Genomic DNA, 22464 nt, shown 5'->3' with positions numbered 1-22464 from the left:
GAAACTGTGATCGTAATATTCCTAATAATTGGATAATATTCTAAAAGTTTGTATAACATTTACTAATTTCTGCCAGGTGGCATTATACTAAATATTCTTAATTACATTAAATTTTCTTTTAGTGATATTAAACTGGAATTCATGATTATAGTGAATGTGATGAAAGTTGACGTGTTTTGAGAGCAGTTAAATGGGCAAGTTTTGTTGTTGCATATTCTAGCAACATTTTGCTCATTTTATGGGCATCCACTGAAGAAGGATTTTAAAAGCCTTTTTTCCTCGTAAACCAGAGTATTAAGAGCAAAAGAAATGATCAAGTCAGTTGGCAGATCATCATTTCAAGAGCTTTCCTTTTCAGTGATAAGTTTATGGATTAGGCTGATTATTATAACAAAGAACGTCCAATTAGATTAGAAAAGTAAATTTAGTAAAGTCAAAAGAACCTGTTGAAACTTAGGTTACCTTTCATGCACGAGAATGTGTTTATATAACCGTGTTTTCTTTTCTTTGATAGTGGACTAACTCAAACATGAATAGACTACTTTAAGTACAAAGAATAAATAGATAAAATCTTGGATAATAACTGAACCAAATGGGAAAATACTGGCCTTCTTAAAAAATATTAGCTATTGCGCAACAGAAAATTATTTCATAAGAATCCTAACTATCTTCTCCTTTCTCTTTTGAGTTATAAATATCATATTTTCCTTCATAAATTATTTAACTATATGTTTAAAAGATAGTTATATTGAGTTTCATTAAGTTGATTTAAATTTTATATGTGTGGTTGGTCATTAAATAAATAGATCAATAGCAAATCATTTATACTAATTTTATGCTGATTACCAAAGAATAACGTGTAAAATGTTAATATGACGGACGATTTTTAAATTCTTTGCAATTCAAAATAAAGCAAAGGATGGACCGTTTCTGTCCTCAACGAATTAATAAATGACACACAAGAATGACGCCGAATCATCAAACAAATTGCTTTGTTGCATTTTTAAAACGTTGAAACGTCAAACTCACTTGACCTGTCTCGCATTGAAGGTCACAAAAGTCGTTTAACTGTCTTAATTCTGAAGAGCTAGACAGTATTTTGACTGAATTGATTAGTGATAAATGACTTAGAGATGTATCTATAATTTGCCAATCACAACAATTGATAACCACAAGCAAGTTAAGAATTATTAATTATGTCGCGTATTATTCATTATTTGCATGTGTTATAGTAATCAATAAATCTTTCGTTGCTTCTTAAATGAATAGTGTACTGTATAGTAAGCTGAAGTTTTTATATTGCGGGAGATTATATTTTAGGAATGAAAAAAAAAAATAGTGAAAAGCACTTTCTAGCCAAAGAGACATCGCGATGCCGTTAACGATGTAAATTTTTCTCCCGACGGTCATTATTTAGTGAGCGCTTCGACACAACAATTAGAATATGGCAGACAGAGACTGGCGCATGTGCAATGATACTAGACGACTCTGTAGGGGCTGTCAAGAAACTGTGTTACTCACCTCTAGAAGTGTCACATGATGAGTATATCAGGTCCAGGAAACTTTGTGAGTGTGTGGAACACAACATCTTATGTGGTAGAGGAGGTCTTGAAATGACAATGGTAGAGATTCAGGTATATATCCTGCAATAAACACGTAAATTACTACTTCTGTAATGTTGATATTTAATGCCGAGAAAAATGGTGGAATCTAAACGCAAAATTCAAAGTTTTTGTTTACGTGTTTCATATGCGAAAAAACAGATGACAAATTTAGTGAACTTTATTTTACAGAACATAGCTATAACACCAGACGGAATGGTATTGGGCTGTCAAAGACAACAAAATCACACTTTAGGCTACGATGACAGATAATTATTATTGCCTAAACAAAGGTTTGTAAAATGAAAGGATTTATTGAGGTTTGAGGCAGTCGTTCCGACATTCAGTGAAAAAGACATGATCGCAAAACTGACGTTTTTGAAGAACTGATCAACCAGTGCAGTAAGACTACGAGTTAAGCAAAAAAGCATTTAGAAGACTTTAATTGATTATAATATACAAGTATTGTAACTGGATTTCAGAGAAATTACATCGGGATTTCCAGTAGTAGTAGTTTTGTCTGGTCACACCTCCATGTGTGTCTCATTAAGCCAGCTTGCGAAGTTATCATCTGCTTTGTGCACTGTTGCGTAGCCGCCTTCAATGCGTGTGAACGGACATTGCAGGATGATATGGTCCATATTCTGGTTGGTGGCGTTACATGATGGGCAAGTTGGCGAGTCTTTGTAGCCCCATCGGTATAGGTTGTTAGCTGTTCTGCCCTGTTTCGATCTTATTCGGTTACAAGTGCTCCATTGTTTGAGTTAGCTTCTTGAAACCAGGATGAGGGACATTTGTGGGATCTTTAATTAGATCAGCACCCTTGGTTTATTTTCGTACCATTGTTCCTTCCATGTATTGTTGAGGTCAAACGATTCAATCTTGGAGTTATAAAAGGTTTTCGTGATTTAAGTCTCAGTAGTTGGGGCAGACTGGATAATAGTTTTAGTGGGTGTCAATTAGTGTATTTTCAATGCGATGATGTTGTTTCTGTGTTGCTTCCTGTCATATGTTGGTGGAGCTATAGCACTCATTACAGGTAGCCAAGAGGTTGGGGTTGATTTTAATGTTCCGGAAATTGTTCGCATTGTGTCATTTAGCAATACATCTAGCTTATTGACGTGTTTAGAGCGAGACCAAACTGCAGCACAATATTCTGCAACACTGTATGATAGGGCAAGAGATGATGTCCTAAGTACCGTTGGAGTGGCGCCCACGATGTTCCTGCCAGTTTTTAATTATGCCATTTCGTTTTTCGCAGTTTGTGGCAGTGTTTTCAATGTGCTATTTGTATGTTGAGCGATCTAAAGTCACACCCAGGTATTTTGGAGATGAGTCATATGGTAATTTGAGTTGCCTACACGTATTGCAAGTTGTAGATTTGCCTTGTGATTGTCAAGTGGAAGAGGGTGCTTACAGTTTTTGTTGTGTTCATATTTAGGTACCACTTGTTGAAAAAGATTTGTAGTTTTGTTGTATGGCTGAGGGTTTCTTGATTTGTTTATGTAACTAGATTGGTGTGATAGTACGAAGTCATCAGCGTAGCCAAGTTTGAGAGAAAATGGTATGTGGTAAGTCACTGATATAGATGTTGAACAAAGTTGGTGCTAGAACTGAACCTTAGGGAACACCGTTTTTATATTCTCTTTTGCTTATTTTGTCACCCAAACATACATGATAAATTCTTGATCCAGACAACATTCAAAAGCTTTAGTGTTCTTACAAAGGGATACATTTGGCTACCTTATACATCAAACCGTTGTGCCATACCGTGTCGTAAGCCGCAGATGAATCAATAAATACAGCTCAGTTTTCTGTTTTCTTTCATATCCCATTTCGATGTATGTCGTTAAGGCCAGAACTTGTTCAGTGGCATCTCTACCTGGTCGAAAGCCTGCTTGTTCTATCGGGATATAGGGGTCAAGTTAGGGTGCTATTCTGGTCAGTAGTATTCTCTCTAGAAGTTTAAAAAACAACACAACCGAGAAATTTGGCGATAACTTGATGGATTGTTTGAGGGTTTTCCAGGTTTGAGGATGGCAAGTATTTTAGCTTCTCTCCAAGTCTGTGGGTATTCTGATTCGTCAATAACATCCGAGAGAGATAATGCAAGCCAGTTAATCGCCTTGTGGACTAAATGCTTGATCATGTCTGGATAGATACCATCTATTCCGGCTGCCTTGCCAGCTTTCATTTGTTTAATTGCAGTGTCAACTTCTTGCTTACTAACTGGCATTGAAGAAAAGCTGTCATCCGGGCTTGATTTTTATAAGCGTTGGTATTCATGTCTGATTTCTTTTTCGAATTTATGGATTGGTTTATGGGTGCTACGCTGTTTTATTTGTTTTGCGATATCTTCAACGTTAATCGGTGCCTCCTGTGTTGTTTGCGGGCGTATATCTGGGTCAAGTTTTTTCAAGAGGTTCCATGCCTTTCTGCTTGAGTGGCAGAAGTCCGTGTTTTCTACTGTTTCCTGCCATTTCTTGCAACGTCCTTTTTGTAGAGATTTTAGGAGTTCCTCAGCTATGCTTTGGTCCTGTGTTTCTTCATATCTTTTAGAAGAGTTTGACTTTCTTCTGTGCAGCAAGGGATGTAAGTAGATCGCTGGCCTCTTGGTAAATTTTCTGGCACTACGTAGAATGAGTTTGGTGAAGCGGGGATGTTTTCCTGTACGGGTTGTGTTCTTGGGCATGTTCTCTCTATGGACTTAGTGAAATCATAGTTTGCTTTTGGAAATTCCATCTAGGCTTAGGAGAGATGGTGTGATGGGAATATTTAGACCTATTGTGATAAGAAGAGGTCTGTGTTTGCACAGGGAATGAACCGAGGACTTGACGAGAGGAATACAGTGGTATGTCATTGTTATCCTTGGATACGAATGTTAGGTCAGTAGAGTATTCTCTTTGATCTTGCAGAGAAGAAAGTGCCCTTTCTCGCGGATCAAACAATAGATGCATATTATTTTGTGATGTCCATGTGCTGATGTCTTCACCAGCTGTATTGTTCATTCTGTAACCTTGGTGATGACTGTTGAAATCACCTGTGATAACTGTAGGGTGACTGATGTGTGTTAGAGGTGGCGATGGCCAGTTCTCATGGTGGTTTATAGATGTTAATTAGAGTAGTTCCACCATAGTGGACAATAGTACGATGGACATTATTTTCAGTTAAAGCAGATTGTATCACTGAGGTTAATGGGGATGTTTTGAAAAACCATTGTGCCATATTTTTCATGGAAGATGGCGTCAACAAGCGAGTAATTTGTGATAGTGTATCTCGATGATGGACTATTCTCTACAATATGGGTCTCTTGTAGAAAGAAAATATCAACTTTGTTATCATGAAGAAGTTTGATAAGTATTCACATTTGGCCATAGACAATCCTTCGACATTTAAGGAGTAAGTTCACTGTTGGGTATTGAGATGGGAGCCAGCTAGGCTCAATGAGCGGACCTTTTATCATGGGCGACGTCCGAGCCAGTATGGTTTTCTGTATTTGGACTATTCATGAGTTTGGAGGTGTGGTTCCGGGACGACATCGAAGTTCGGAGACCGGGTTTGGATCATTCTTAGTTTTCCTTCAGTGAAGTACTTAAGCCTGCACGGCAACGTGATGATCCAGGCGCAGGGGGTTCCAGTGCAGTAAGAATACAGTTAAGCAAAAAGCATTTAGAAGACTTTAATTGATTATTATATGGCAAGCGTCACTTCCGGAAACATGGCGCGCTTGAAACTCAGAAACATTTTGCCAGTTCATTATTTTCCCGTAATCGACCATGGTCCGAAACACATAGTTTACTGTCAAATGTAAAGAAACTTCGTAATGCAGAGCAAAACGCAAAATAAACGAAACAAAACTACTGAATGTGATTCGAATGAAAACACTTGGAAACAGTTAAACTATCCAGACGATACAATTTGAAACGATTAATTTTTATGGACGAAAACTAGAAAAGTGAAAAGCCAACCCGTAAAACAGCAAGGACGTGAAGAAAGCAAGCTTTGTTTCAGGTGAAATAATGCCATCTAATAATCTTTTTAATAACCTCACTTTCTCAATCTTTGCTGAAATATCAGATCTTTGTCTTTTCTACAACCTCGCCCTACGGGCTCGGTCTGTACAAGAGACATCAGTCCGATATTTCTCCGTAAAGAACCTCAATTCGGTTATTAAGGGCTTAATATTGTAACTGGATTTTAGGGAAATTACATCAGTTTCAGTGGCTATGATTGAATTCGAGGGAGCTAGTTAAGGCAGAATTTTGGGCTCATACAATTATCTTTAACTACTCGCGCCTATATAAATCTCACCTTGTCTTTAAAACAAAGGAAACAGTTAGCGTTACAAAGAATATGCAAACAATGGCAGCAAATATATTAGATAATCACAGCGATATATAAATGACTTATGTTCAGTATGAGTCACTAATTATTCAAAATATGAAGACTATAGACTAAAAACAGACAATAAGTAAAAGAAAAACCTCAAAGCGCAGCAACAGCTGTGATATATACTCAATACACTTATCCTCGTATTAAACATTTTAATTTCAGTACACTTTCACGATACTTGAAATTTATCTTTATATTCGGTACCTTCTTTAAGTACAGCATTCTTTAGTAACCTCTTCTACAAAACTTTCAAAGCCTGGGTAAAAGTACTTTACTTACACGTTTGTAATTGAAAACAGCAGCGTGCTTCTCTGTCCCATCCTCGTCATTATTGAAACTCAAAATGAAGCATTCGACTGCGTGGCGTAAACTTCAATTATTGTACTCACAGATTACCAATTGGCGAATTATCAAAGTCATTGTATCTCTTAATTCTCAAGTGAAGGTAGATATTGTTTAGCAATGCTAGAGAGCATGAACACTTCTGCTTTATACAATACATATGCATAAAGAATTGTTAATGAGTTCAATAGACTTACTAATATGAAATTCATTAGTATTATTCTATTGAAATGCTGTCACTGTTTGCTTATTGGTGGGTTGCAACCATTCTCCTGAGAGTAAGAGAGAACAATCGAATGCTGGCCATTTTGGATGAAATTGCATTGTAAATAGAAAATCCTTTGTTAAAATCATCGAACATGGCGACTATGACGTAACACAAGGGAAGCTTTGATTACCGTACGTTTTAACTTTCCTTCACTTTTGATGAATTTGAAATGCACTCCAATATATATAGAGAGTATGAAAAAATACTGAAAAGTGTATTGGCGAGTAAAGGCAGTTATTTTTAAAAATAATTTTTGCATGCTGTTGTTAAGACGACTTGATCCTTTCTCACATCGCAAAATAAAGTTACTAAACTTATCAATATTAATATTAAAGAATGCAAAAGTCGACCCCACCTCAGAATGTATTTTATTTCACATACAGAACAACTCCTCACATGAAGGTGTTACGACAATTGCTCTGCATGACGATGGCAATGAATGGTGCATCGAAACCGCTGAGATGGAGTCATTAATATTTGGAATTAAACGTTTGGTAAATATTTCGTCCAAGGAACAAATCGGAATGAAACCATGAAACATCTAGGAGTGGAAAATAATCTCGGAATAAGATTATGAACATACTTAACTTTATGAAGGCTAAAAATCATTAAAGGCCGCTTCTTAGCAAACACGTATAGTAATTGATGTAACTCTAATATGCATGGCATAATTCGACCTTTCAAGTATAGTTTTATTTGTTACGTTCTACGGTTACATAAATTGAAAGAAACAGGAAAAAACTTATTAAAATATTTATTTCGAATACAACAAAAAACGAATAAACAAAAAGTAAAAGAACAATCCAATCAATTAAAACTTACCTGTTTTAACACTGATAAGTGACTCTCGAACATTCGTCGTAACTCCAATATTTTGCACAACAGGATCTGCGCATGCGCAGGGAAATTTCTGTGCCGTGCTATTTCCTAAACTACTTGGACTACGGCGATGATCTTTAGCTCATGTGAAAGCTGTCGACGAGCCCTTTCGAATGAGCTATTGAAAATCGCCGTAACTCCAATATTTTGCGAGATAGGATCTGCGCATGCGCAAAGGCATTTCTATGCATGCGCAGTGTTACCTCCTAAACTAAGAGTGAAGTGATGTGCCGTCAACAGAGATGATGAGTCAGCACGGGCGACGAGTTAGTAATATAAGTAATTAACAATTTAACAGTTGCACGTAGCACATGTCATCATGAAGCAAGAAATGACACTCAACTGTTATTGGTTAGTTTCAGTGCATTTAATCGCAAATAGCAATGTACTACAAATTATGTAACAACAACATAAAATTCAGTAAGAGTGAAAAATTCTCTGATAAATTGTCTGCAAAAAATTTCATACGTTTCCCTCCTCGCTATATGATGACGTATAATTGTAGAAATTGGAAAACTTAAAAGCTTTCTCGTGGCTTAGCAGCTTAGCTCTAAATTTAAAACGGCTGAAGTTGAAGACGAAACGTCGACAGTAATAACCCTTACCATTACTTTCGCAATGGCCGTGATGAAAAATCATAGCTACGTCTGTCTTGCTTATTATAAAAAGCTGACGTCCAGTCAGAGTTAAGTTGACTCTGAAGATGAGTACCGCTAAGGTTGTCGAAACGTCAGTCAACATCAATACCAACAGTCGTCCTCAGGACTTTACTAACCTGGATGATCTTCATCCACAAACATGTTATGATACTCCCGGGGTTCAACCATTCACTTTATTACTGTTTTGTGTTAGTGACCTGTCATTTTTTGGTGAAACTTGCCGACATTGTGAAAATATTAGCCTGTTAAGACCAATACATACGTCGAAGACACGCGATATCAATGACTATCGCACACGTGATGACAAACATTGCCTACAGCTGTGAATCGAGGAAAATATTTGGATAAATCGATTCTAAAAGAAGCGTTAAGTGATTTCTAGGCAACCGATGATGTATAAACAATTGACAAGCTTGAAATCGTCAGCTTGCAACATACCACTTATGTCACAGGTCATAAAATTGCCGTGTTTTTCATAACTATTTTTAATTGCATTATTGCCTCCGTTTAGGATATTAATTACGTACGCACTCTCCAAAAACTCGTTTCATGTACTACTTAAATAAATATTACAGCATCAATATTGTTGCCAACGAAGTGCCAGGCGGGAAACGGATTCTCAATATAAATATTAGAGTCCAACAAATAATTTTAAACATAGTCATAAACAATTTGGTGTTGTAGAACATTGAGTGACGTTTCGTCTTTACCCAAGACATCTAGTTAGTCTGAAGACACCTAATTAGTCAAGACACATTTTACTCAAGACACCTAATTAGTCTGAAGATGTCTTGAGTAAAGACGAGAAGTCACTCGTTTAACAAACAAGTGTTTATGACTTATGTTAAATATTCATTGAACTCATATATATGAAATACAACATCAACTAATTTCGTTGATAGCGACGACTTTGTCAAATGACATCAATTTTAATTCTTGTGTTTTGATGGATATATATTTCTTTAATGCAACTGTCTTATTTAGATGTCCTTGAAAACATCAAATATACGTGGGTAGTATATATTTCTTTAATGCAAGACTTTTGTCTTTCTTAGATGTTCTTGAAAACATCAAATATACGTGGGTAGTATACATTATGCGCATGGCATTTGGCAAAAAATCAAGGCAACTAATTAGGATGCGCTTTATATACGTAATATAAAAGTTATATAACAATTGCCAGAGTAGTTAGGAAAAGTTTAAGTCAAGTGTTACATTTCCGTAACAAAGTCGAAAGAAACAGGAAAAAATTTATCCAACAATTTATTTAGAAATACAACTAATAAGAAATGAGGGAAAGTAGAAGAACAATCCAATAAGTTAAAACTTATCAATTTCACCTATAATAAGTGACTTTATGGTTAACACACTTGATGTTTGTACATTCGATGAATTTTTCACAAGAGATTAATTAAACACATTTTATGTTAACACATTGCGTAATTCGCTGAAAATCTCTACGTGCTTGACATTGAATTTTTAAGATATATTTTACCTACAGCATCGATGAAATTAAATCGACATTAAAACTTCAAATCTAAACATTTATGCACCGAACGACTTCGACTGACTGTAGTACTTTGAGAACATAGAGATGTTAGCAATAGAAAATTACTTCCTCAATCTCAAAGCAAACTAATACATTCCTTAATAACAATTTTATTCTACATCATGTATTTCTATGTTCCAGAAAAAACCACATCGTACTAATCATGTTACTGTAGTAACGATAACCGGTTTGTTGGCTACAAGCATTTAAGAAATAGCTCAACTTATCAAGACTGTTATTAATTTAAGATATTCACAACTATTAAACAGTTTTAAATGTTGAGTTTTGATTAATCATCTTCGATGTCTCAAAGTAATTTTACTAAATAAAAGTATATTTACCATTTGTTACAATTACCACATAGTTCTTATGATAATTGCAGTTTAACCAACATTCATCATTGTAACATATTTAGAAACTTAGAAAGTATAAAATGCTTCCCTAATCAAAGCATGTGCATTATCAAATTCATCAGCAAAAGAATAGCTAAGCAGTAGAAGATATAGCTATAGAAATCAGCTGACATGAGAACAGACATTATGGGTGAGCAAGAGCATTTATAAAAAAATAAAAATGCGTTAACCTAGTCTCAAGTAAAACTTGCTTTAACTACAATTACTGCAGTCAAATGTCTAATTAACATTTTATCAAGGTGATCGCAACAACAGACATATGAGGGGCAGGGCATTAACTTGTTGACTAAAACCAACAAATAATTTTAAAAATAATCAAAATTACTGTAAATCATTCAAAAATTCGAATCAAAACGTGTTTGTTTCTACATTACTATAAAAATTAAGAGTATGTGTCGGCTTGAAATCATCTTCAATGTGCATTTGTCGCTGCAGTACATTATGGCTCGGCAAACAGACATCAATTGGTTTGTTTTAGATATTGATGAAGAAGTCATAAATATTAAATCACCGTTAAACTATAATTGGCGAAGACAAATTTTAAACGACATAGTTCATTTTAGATGGTGTTTTGGGTGATATTTATGCAAAGAATATTTGTCATCCTAGGTATCTTTGAGAACTTCAAACATACATGGGTATTATGGATGCTGTTCGTTTTGAAATGAGCAAAACGTGAATGGAAACAATGAGTTAGGTAAGACAACAAACGAGGCTTTAACCATAATAAAATATAAAGTGACATATGAAATGATATAGGCAACGTATTCTATACGTCCCCATTTAGTTCAGTCCTCAAAGAAGAAGTTGTTTCAATTTATAATGAAAACTTCACTGATTCCCAAGGACAGGGAGCCATATTATGTTAAGTTCAACGATGTGTCATGGAAAAGATAAATTCCTAAATGTGCATATTATTGTTACCCCCAAATATGATGATAGAAGTCGAGATTGTCGTTCCTGATTTAAAAACGACACAAATTCTACAAATATATGTATATAATCCACATCTTATTACATGGTACAAACTTAACAGCCTTGAACTTTCATCAACAAGAGAATCTATCTTCAAACGAAAGTAAGGACTTCTGAATTTCATTAAAATCTAAACTTAAATCTAAATTTGAAACGCTTTTCCTTTTGTGTTTACAGTTAACGAAACAGTATTTCCAACAAAAGTAAAATACAATCCACCAAACGTGAGAACATGTAATGACTATTGCAAGCATCCACAACCTCGTTTTCATCTGCACAGTGAACATACAATGGTTGTTTTAAATTATCTCTTTATCCCATTCACTCAATGCTTGCCTGGTTGCAAAGCAACAAAAAACACAAACAACATCAAAACACAAACCCTAGATGGTTCAACCCAATATGAAGTTGTCAGAGAACACTTATCCTGCAATTTTTGGAATACAAAAGTCTATAAAAGTCCACCTTCTAATAGCAGACGCAGTGATCCAGGTAAAAAATTTTCAATTATGATTGAAAAAATTAACCAAAAAGCGTAATGTGTGTAATTAGACGAGCACAACTTTTAAGGAAAATTGCAAAATAATCATATTTTACATTTGCTTCATGATCTTATTTCCATAAAATTTCTCTACAGAAAGTCGACCCCTCGTTTTAAACAACGGATTATTTGTCTACATCACATCACCCAGAATGATGTTAGTTGCCTTTATTCTTTCGACTGTCCTCATCTCAATACTCATTTTGGACTGTAATCTGTGTCATAAAGAAAGGTAATGTATTCTAAAGAGTTGTGGAAAGAATGAAGAGTGTGAAGACTGCGTAAGAAGGCAGCAAACTATGATAGAAATGGTTTAAGTATCAGTAGTTTTTCCTTCACATTTCTGCTTGGAACAAGACAGGAACAAATGAAGCACAATGAAACGATTATTAGAAAACTTGTATAAAGAAAAGAACTTTTAGAAGTTATGCTACGTTCGCACAAATATCTTGTTAATGAAGATATTTATCGAATGAGTGTACTTTAGTTCTGTTACAGAAATTATAAAACACAAATTATAAAATATGAAGATTCAAGAGCAAATATAGCTTGTGTAAGCCTGGATGAATGGGCTTTGAAAATAAACTAAACACCTTTCATGAGACTAATGTCTGGAGTCTTAATGTTGAGTAAATGATAAGTACAAATTTTTGGTAAATGGAAACTTCTGTATTCTCGCACATTTCCGTGAAACAAGATGCTGTGGATACAAGTATTGTCTTAAGGAAAGAAAATTAAAGCTTTTGTCCGATTATTTTGGAAATAATCACAGATGAAAAACACCGTGTGATTTTGAGGCAAAATATGAATATATGCGAAGAACCTGAAAGTTTAAATTAATTTGAATCAACCATATAAAATGTTTCATGAATTCCGAGATTATGAAAGCCGAACCCTTTGAATTAGTTTGGAAACTGTAACTGGCCTGTCATTTTGTATTATATTATCTATTTGTTGGGTACTTTTTCCGTCAGGGGGCGCGCCGCCCATCACTCTAAATCCGCCCCCGTCACATTACCCACCCTAAATTTCCAATAAAAGTAATTTAGTTTCAGGTATCATTGATTGAGGAATTACTCAAAGTTAGTTAAAGATTTAAGTAAAATGTTTAACCTCGATTGTTTGCATGGAGAATTCTTCAAACTTATTGGCAAAACATCAAGTTAAATCGCTTTCATTTAACAATCACATTTTCGATATTGTGGATGAAAATTCTAGTTTTTAGTTCACAGTCGTTTCAAGCAAAAATAATTTCAGAAACGACCACAATAGTAAAACCACAATGCGAAACCGAAATGTTATGATAAATAATTACATGCAAAAGCAACCATTTTCATTGTTTAGTTTACGTCACAATACTAACTAAAAATGTACTTAAGATAACCTCAATTAACTTGCCTAGCGCATATCGTGTATGATAATGTGATATAATATTGTACACCAAACATATGTACTCCAAGATTTTTACATAATTATCGAATCCAATGAAAACAGATTGGTAAAATAATGTATGATTACAACAAAACGAACCGTCTTTTAAAGACTATTTAGAGCTAATGGTCAATTTTACTTGACTTGCGGCATTTTCAAATGATTACAAGTTAGAATGAAAGGGTTTTAAAATAAAATAAAGATATTTACAGAATAGATTTCTTTATATAGACCTGCCTTCCCTTAGTAATAACACCAGGTACTATACTAACCACTATACCACCAAACTCTATTTAAAAAAACAAAAATGTGACAAATTACATGAACATACTGTGAATGAAGCTTGAGTGAATAATATTTTTTAAATGAAAAAATCAATTAGCCACACATGTTTTTCCTAAGATTTTATATTTGGACTGAATGCTTTCAAAACATTAGAAAATTTCCGTCGAAACTGACTTGCGGTTAGCTCATAAAAAACACATCATCCTTAATTCTGACAGCGCATTTCAGGAATAAAGGAAGAACTTTCCTCCTTTTCAGACAAACTGGAAGATTCAGGTAACAAAAAGTGAGCAAATAAATAGAACCGACGCGGAATTCATTCATACTTTGTACTCGGCTTACACATACAAGAACAGCTGAAGACTGTCAAAAAATAACAAACCAAAGAAAATCAAATTATTGTGAGAAATTGTTCGCTCGCTCATATAGGAAAGAAAAATAATGGTGAGTCAAAACTAGTTGTTGTAAAATTATCAGGTTTATATTTAATTAAGTATAATGATTTCTTCAGCGAATACTTTTTTAAAACAATAAAAATGGAGCACATGAATTTAAAATCTTACAAAAAAAAATGACAAAAATTATCTCACAGTAGGGCGGAGCTCTACTGTGATCGCGGATCTCATGCAATACTAATTGATAATTAATTTGCAGTAACTCTAATATAAGCCAATATACGTCATAAGAACTAATCAAGTTAGCTTGCTATTAATAAATACAGTGCCGGACCGGGGTACGTCAAAAAATAAATTACTGCAGCTCCTATTACAATATATTTAAAAGTTTACAAACATTTTAGATGCAAATTAATTAGGTAAACTTATATTCATTAAATTCCGAACCAATAATGTTTTTGAACGTATTTTTCGAATATAAAATCGAATTGAGCTATATAACTTTATTTTGCCGAACGCTGAGTCGCTTATGATTTAAAAACAAATTTTGTCGGCAAAAATATTTGGAACTTCAACATACATAGACGTTTTCCGCCGTGCAAACAAGGATGACGTTATTACAAAACTCTCTATACAAAGAGATAATGAAACAATGACGCAAAAAACGTCATTTGCAGCAATACGTGCGTGACTAACAATGTACGTATTAATAAAAATACCTATTTACAAAAGTGTTATAGTTAAATTTGCGGTGTAAAAGTGGGTTTGAAGAAAAAAACAAAAAGGTAATCATTATTTAGTCTTAAATATTTCATCTAGTTCTCTCGTGGTTATTTAGAAGTCATTCGTGTCTCAAAATAGCCATAACTCTACACACCTTAAGGAAAGCATTGTAAGATTTAATAAAACATTTTTTAATAAGTATAAAGTTTTTGATGGCAGACTTTAATAGGGTTGTCTATAATAAAGTATTTTATTGAACATTAATATGTTAAGATTTTCAACAGTTCGTTTCTGTGATTTTGGAGTGATTTATGCGTATTTTAAAGGAAACCCCACCTATGTTAGTCAACGGAATTCTTTTGTTTTAATCAATGTTTGGTAAGATATATAGGGGATTAATAGCCAGGACAAGCAGACAATTTTAAGTAAAATAAAATAAAACAAATTCCAAAAACAGACCTCTCGTTTTCTTAATAATCAAAACGATACAGGAGTTATAGACAACAGATTGTGTAATATTTTGTCTTTATTCCAAAGACATCATCAGACTAATAGGGGATTGATAAATAGTCTTCTTCATATTCAATGATTAATATTACGTATACCTTTACATAGTATGTCATCAGATAGAAATGCATGCAGTATACATACATAACGGCACAAAAATTTGCATCTACAGCAAAAGATTATCTCGGGAAGATATAACGACAAATTCGTCTTGGTTTAGGGTAAAATTTAACGGCTCTACTAAAATACTTGTCTGTTTAGCCCGCTTGCCTTTGTACAAATTTCGAGCAAAAACCTTTTAACCAAGATATAGCATATATGACATCTAACGCGCATAGGTAGTAGTTTAGGCATGAGTCAGTACAGATAATTTCGTCATCGCCTGTTTAAAGCATTACTTCATACAATTGTAATTACTGTAATTTCATCAAACTGATACCTTCAACTGATTTGATACATTCAACTGATTTGCACATTCAGTTGATTTCATACGATTTTCTACTGGATTCCAACTGATTTTATACAATGCAGATGATTTACAACACTACCTATTCATAAATAGTTGTAGTTGTTGTAATTCAGGTGATACTTACTAGTATCAAATTTGATCATTTATCGTACAAGAATTCGAAAGTAAAGATGAACTGCATCGCCGATAATCGTTCGTGTAAATTTCTTATGTTGTAAATGTTGTAAGAGTTGGACAAGTTCAACTTCTTGAACAGCTCTCGATTTGCTGCGTTAAATTACAACAATTATAACAATGACAACGCGTTTTATAGTTGTAATTGCTGCAAACGTTCATCACCGATAATTACAACAATTACAACTATATATGAACTAGGCTTTATGGTAAAGTTGGTGCTGACAGACGAAAAACGTTTTCCTGCAGTTTCTTTTAAATCATGCACTCTTTATGACATTATCAATTAAGGAAGTTCACAAATTTTTATTCTTTTAGCAGCTCAATAGATAATTGTTTAATTGTATACATGTGTTAAGAGTATCTTTGTATAAGTCAAGCTTGAATTAATATCTACGATAACATAGCTAGATTTCTATCTTCAAGTTCTTATGTATCGAATGTCGTGTGGAATGTCTGAGACTGTTACAGTAACATTCCGATCGTTCACACGAAATCTTGGACGAAATCATTAAAAATTTAAAATATTTTACGAGTAAAGCTAAACTATCTTTTCAAGGCATTTCTATAATGCCAGAGACAAATTTAGCTCCTAATATGGTTTGAATTACTGAATGGGAATACCATAGACGCTCACGAAACACAAAGCAACCAATATTCGTCCTTATAATAACCCAGAATGACAGCAGTCGTGGGCGAATATATTATTTTCATTGTCTGTAATATACAGGTCGATGCATATCAAAGACATGCTGCAATAAATAACTAAAATAAGCAATGATATCGAAACATTAAAAAGGGAAAACCCATCGAGTATTTATGTGTAGATCTGATTAGTTACATAGAAAACTTTATTTTAGTAAAATACAAAACTTCTTCTGACAGCAAGCGGTCAAAGGAGACTTTTGACAGCAAGCGGTTAAAGGAGACTACTTAGTCTATTCTTCGGCAAACGACAAAATGAATATCAAATGCTTATGAACAGACATGAAAACCAGGTCGTATGCACAAGCTTAACCACATAGTGGTAAATAATATCTTACGGTGCCCGACAGTGATTGTTTAATATTATACACGATTTATATATGAGTAAAATATCCTGCAGTCTCAGTTTGCTTTCGGTCTCAAAAAATCCCTTAAACTACGAAGAGAGTTGTGCAAAGTTAATATTTTTAACCTCTGCATACAAACAGAAACAATCGCTTTAACAATGGAAAATATGAAGATGTATAACCGGAATATTATTTGTGTAATAATGGCCACCGGCGTACATCGATGTTATAATAACTAATTATCATATTACAAAACGATGCTAATATGTAGTATTTGATTGTATATATTGAATAAGTTGTAAATAAATCAACATTGAACAACTGACAGAGCAAGACCCAAAACATAGCATGAAAGAATTAACGACATTGACTTCAACTTTTGGGTAGCGTTTATAACAGGTTAACCGCATCCTTCACAGCTATGTATGTATTTTGGTGTTTGTTCACTGTAAAAACAATATCCATTAGGAAACCAACAATGATATCGTGTTAAAAAACTTACAGAGCATGACCATGCAACTCTTGAGATGGCCGCTAGGCTACCGCTTAACAGTTAATAGATTGTCACTTCGTCGTTTGCAAAAGCTCAAATGCTTTGCTTTGCTGTCTTTTGTCTTTAATTTAAGAAAATATTTTAATTCTTGCTTTGATTAGCGTATTTCTCGTGGTGATTGACAATTGAGTAGTTGCTCAAAGAACAGTTGAACACCAAAATGAGGATATCACATAAAATTAAAATGACACGATGCATTTCGTCAAACTGCACCATAATTTTATAACTATCTTCATTTCAGTTTTCTACAGTTCTTAAGAACTACTTAAATTGTCGTTCACCAAGACAAATACGTTAATGAGAGCAAAGTTAAAGTTCGTGGCCACAATAAAGTCTTTGTTTTATAAAAAAAATGTAATTTCCCTAAAACGTCATTGGAACTCATGCAATTGCCTCAATTCAAATCTGACTTTGCAATATTGTGCAGTCACTTTAAACTCTTCCCGTACAGGCTATATACACAGTAATAGATTTCTGAAATGTGATTTCCCTACAACATCATTGGAATTGAATTGCGTCAAAGCTGACTTTGCAATAATTTGAGAGCAATGAGCTGCCTGAATTACTTATTACTTATTTCCAAAAACAGACGAGTTGTTTTTTTTTAAAGTAACTAACTAATTTGCAATTCTATATAGCTATCAAATAATTTTATGTTCTCGAACAAGTCATGGAGTTCATCTTTTGAACAAAGAATGCACTATTGTCAAAAAAAAATACATATCCAATCGTATTTAGCTGTAGTAATGAAAAAAAATTATATAAATGTAGCTTTAAAATTTTGTAACAATGCAAATAGTTAACTGGATATATAGCCACCGTAGCACACCATAATCTATGACAAACAAAAATTATCAAAATCTACAACAAGCGCTACAATGCGTGTTTGCTCTTCCTATTTTAAAAATATAGCCACGTAAACAATTTGACACATCTTTGTTGCCCGGCTATATAAAAACAATCAAAAAGAAAAATTTACCCCGGAATTTGCCAGCAGCAAATCAACAATTACATCTCAATTAAATAGCTATGTAACTTGGCATTTCGACAATTCATTATATCTGTAAATTCTTCCCATTTCATATTACTCACAAAACATGATAAACTGATAATTCTGTAATGTTTACGTCAAAATATAATGTGCCGACGTAGGATCGTTTAATTGAGAGACATGATTAACAGTGTAAATATTTACTTTTTAAGCAAGTTGAGAGGATAGGCCAGCCTGACCATAGTGCAGAATATGAGAGCATAATGAAAGAATAAGTATGCTATTGGCCCACGCTTTCAGATTCTTCTTTATGATTTGAATTTTACAGTAACTTAATTAAGTGAAGCAAACAATGGTTTAAGAGTAAGAAATCTTAACATTTCAAGTGCCAGTTTATAAATTAATAACGACATAAAATACTTCAATATAAAACTGGTTGATTACAGAGATTTGACGAGTCATCTTCAATGGTTCAGGGATGAATAAACATTGATTGTATAGTAAATAAACAATTAAATGAGAGTACCTACATAATGATTACATATGAATGACATTCCGTTCAAATATATTCATAGTACTTATCAAAATATAGGATGTCTTTGAATACTAATTTCCATCTCAATTGTGGTTAAAATCTTAAATTTTTGAGGTTTATAAAACCATGCTATTGAAATTAGAGAGTATAAAAAGACTTTTCAGAACTCATCATTTATAAAAGCGAAGCTAAGTTGTGAATTATAAGAGAGACAATACACCTGACATTGTAAAAGATATCTTTGAGAAATCAGCTGGTAAAAGCAGAAGAAATGGGTGAGGAATGCATGTTTATTAATGATGGAGGAAATGCATAAATTTAGTCTTCAAGAAAATTATTTAATGAATTTCTTATAAATAAGAGAGTTAAAGATACTTTCATTAGTGTTGACATTTTTGTTTGATGACATAATTCTACGATTAATGAATTTATTTTGTTAATAATATAATTGAATGATTTACTGAAACAATACACCATAACCCAACATCCCTTGTATTTTTTCACGATAAAATAAATGCTTCATAAAATGAGCAGTTCGCGTGTGCAGTAATGAGCATAAAACGATGAATTTTCTGAAAAACAATCTTTGTCTTTTTTAGGTATCTTTAACAACTTCAAATATACATGTATAATATGTGTGGTGTTCATGAGCAAGAATGTGCATAGTAGAACAAAGAACAATGCTACTATCGATGAAACAGGTACAAAAATAAGTAATGATTTGAATCACGATGAAAAAAAGTTAACGTTAATATTCATTTTCTATATTTATAGTCCTCGAGCAAGAAGTTGTTTCAATTTATAATGAAAACTTCACTGACATCCCCAAGGACAGGGAGCCATATTATGTTAAAGTTCAAAGATGTATCATGGAAAAAGATAAAATTCCTACATGTCCATTATGTTGGCCCCAACCTATGACATTGACAGAAGTCGAGATCGTCGTTCCTGATTTAAAAAACTACACAAAATTTTATAAATATGTTGTATATAATCACACTTCTTGTTACATGAGTACAAAGTTAACAGCTTTGAACTTCGATCAACACAAGAATCTATCTTCAAACGAAAGTAAGGACTTCTGAATTTAATTGAAATTTAAACTGAGATCTAAATTTGAAACGCCTTTCCTTTTGTGTTTACAGTTAACGAAACAGAATTTACAACAAAAGTAAAATACAATCCGCCAAACGTGAGAACATGTAATGACTATTGCAAGCATCTACAACCTCGTTTTCATCTGCACAGTGAATATACAAATGTTGAGTTAAAATTTCTTTTTATCCCATTCAATGAATGCTTGCCTGGTTGCAAAGCAACAAACGACACAGAGAGCATCCAAACACAAACCCTAGATGGTTCAACCCTTTATGAACTTGTCAGGAAACACTCATCGTGCAATTTTTGGAATACAAAAGTCCATAAAAGTCAACATTCCAATAACATTTGCAGTGATCCAGGTAAAAAATTTTCAATTATGATTGATTGAAAGAATTAACCAAAAAGCGTAATGTGTGTAATTAGATGTGCACAACATTTGAGAAAAATTGCAAAATAATCATGTTTTACGATTTGCTTCATGATCTTATTTCCATAAAATTTTTCTACAGAAAGTCGACCCCAGGTGCTAAATAAAGGGTTATTTGTTTACATCACATCACCTAAATTGATGTTAGTTGCCTTCATTCTCTCGACTGTCCTCATCTCAATACTCATTCTGGACTGTAATCTGTGTCATCGTAAGAAAGGAATAATGTATTCTATAAAGAGTTGTGGAAAGAATGAAGAGTGTAAAGACTGCGTAAGAAGACAGCAGACTATGATAGAAATGGTTTAAGTATCAGTAGTTTTTGTGTCACATTTCTGCTAAAAACAAAGACATGAATGAATAAAGCATCTGAAACCAGGCCCATCGGAAGCTGTGGGGTTTGGGCAGGCTGCAACCCCCTTTCAGTAATTTTCAAAATTGTTGTGAAAATTTAACAAGCCCCAGCTTTTCCCCAAATCTTCTAGGAGAAAGTCACATACCGTAGAGTCTCGAAATAATAAGCTGCCCGGGCTATTTCAATTTTAAAAAGTTGGCTAATTTAATGGTGCGGTTACTTTCAGTGGAAGGATGTTTCGAGACTCTAAGATATTTGAATTTTCAGATCCCCCCCTCCATTCTTACTTAGACCTTCCGACGGCGGTGAAAGCAAGAAATGGCTGAACATTGTGTTGTGCGACAAGATGAATGACGTACAACTCATGACAATCCACGCAACGCTATTAAAGTGTATGAATTGTTTTCAGCAGAAACTGTGATCGTAATATTCTAATAATTGGATAATATTCTAAAAGCTGTATAACATTTGCACTAATTTCTGCCAAATCAACATTTATACTAGATATTTTTAAATAAATTAAATTTTCTTTATTGATATTAAACTGGAATTCATGATTATTATTGAATGTGATGAAAGTTGACGTGTTCTGAGAGCAGTAAAATGGGCAAGTTTTGTTGTTGCATATTCTAGCAACTTTTTTACTCATCTATCTCAGCTTGCTCATCTTGTGGGCATCCACTGAAGAAGGTTTTTAAAAGCCTTTTTTCCTCGTAAACCAGAATATTAAGACCAAAGGAATGATCAAGCCAGTTGGCAGATCATCATTTCAAGAGCTTTCCTTTTCAGTGATAAGTTTATGGATTAGGCTGACTATTATAACAAAGAACGTCCAATTAGATTAGAAAAGTAAATTTGGTAAAGTCAAAAGAACCAGTTGAAACTTTGGTTACCTTTCATGCACGAGAATGTGTTTATATAACCGCGTTTTCTTTTCTTTGATTGTGGACTAACTCAAGCATGAATAGACTACTTTAAGTACAAAGAGTAAATAGATAAAATCTTGGATAATAACTGAACCAAATGCAATAATGACCAAATCAATTCAAGTGTTTTAGGGAACAAACAACATTTTATTTGCAAAGGTAGTGTCAAGAAAATCGTTATTTTTGTAGATAAAACGTTTGTTACTTTCACCGCAATTAACGTAGCCGATATTCCGTATTATGTCCAGCGTATCAGTGGCGTGCGTCACGAAGCCAGAGTAGGGCCCTGGGACCAATGGGAAAATACTGGCCGTTCTTAAAAAATATTAGCTATTGCGCAACAGAAAATTATTTCATAAGAATCATAACTATCTTCTCCTTTCTCTTTTGAGTTATAAATATCATATTTTCCTTCATAAATTATTTAATTATATGTTTAAAACATAGTTATTTTGAGTTTCATTGAAGTTGATTTAAATTTTATATAAATGGTTGGTCATCAAATAAATAGATCAGTACCTAAATCATTGCTAATTTTATGCTGATTACCAAAGAATAACACGTGCAAAATGTTAATATGGCGGACGATTTTTAAATTTTTTGCAATTCAAAAATAAAGCAAAGGAATGGACCGTTTCTGACCTCAACGAATTAATAAATGACACACAAGAATGACGCCGAATCATCAAACAAATTTAACTTTGTTGCATTTTTAAAATGTTGTATAAAACGTCAAACTCACTTGACCTGTCTCGCATTGAAGGTGAAAAAGTCGTTTAATTGTCTCAATTCTGAAGAGCTAGACAGTATTTTGACTGAATTGGTTAGTGATAAATGACTTAGGAATGTATCTATAATTTGCCAATCACAACAAATGATAACCACAAGCAAGTTAAGAATTATTAATTATGGTCGCGTATT

General features: G+C 33.6%; 1 protein-coding gene across 1 annotated transcript; it reads left to right on the top strand.

The window, feature by feature from the left end:
- The first annotated feature begins 19337 nt into the window (after positions 1–19337).
- LOC124435564 lies at positions 19338–21180 on the top strand. Its single transcript, XM_046985567.1, has 4 exons — positions 19338–19435; positions 19509–19805; positions 19880–20194; positions 20345–21180. The coding sequence occupies exons 1-4, from the start codon at positions 19381–19383 to the stop codon at positions 20569–20571; spliced, it is 894 nt and encodes a 297-aa protein (XP_046841523.1). The 5' UTR covers positions 19338–19380; the 3' UTR covers positions 20572–21180.
- The last annotated feature ends 1284 nt before the right edge of the window (positions 21181–22464 follow it).

Source organism: Xenia sp. Carnegie-2017, unplaced genomic scaffold (assembly GCF_021976095.1).
Source record: "Xenia sp. Carnegie-2017 unplaced genomic scaffold, XeniaSp_v1 HiC_scaffold_14, whole genome shotgun sequence".
NCBI lineage: Eukaryota > Metazoa > Cnidaria > Anthozoa > Malacalcyonacea > Xeniidae > Xenia > Xenia sp. Carnegie-2017.
This window is presented reverse-complemented; position numbering and strand designations above follow the sequence as displayed.

What these genes read in the sequence shown, in the direction of transcription:
- LOC124435564 (XM_046985567.1), top strand. Translation starts at nt 19,381, where the DNA reads ATGAGCAAGAATGTGCATAGTAGAACAAAGAACAATGCTACTATCGAT. An exon ending in GAATCTATCTTCAAACGAAA is followed by an intron (nt 19,806 to 19,879) that starts GTAAGGACTTCT and finishes TTGTGTTTACAG; the next exon opens with TTAACGAAACAGAATTTACA. An exon ending in TAACATTTGCAGTGATCCAG is followed by an intron (nt 20,195 to 20,344) that starts GTAAAAAATTTT and finishes ATTTTTCTACAG; the next exon opens with AAAGTCGACCCCAGGTGCTA.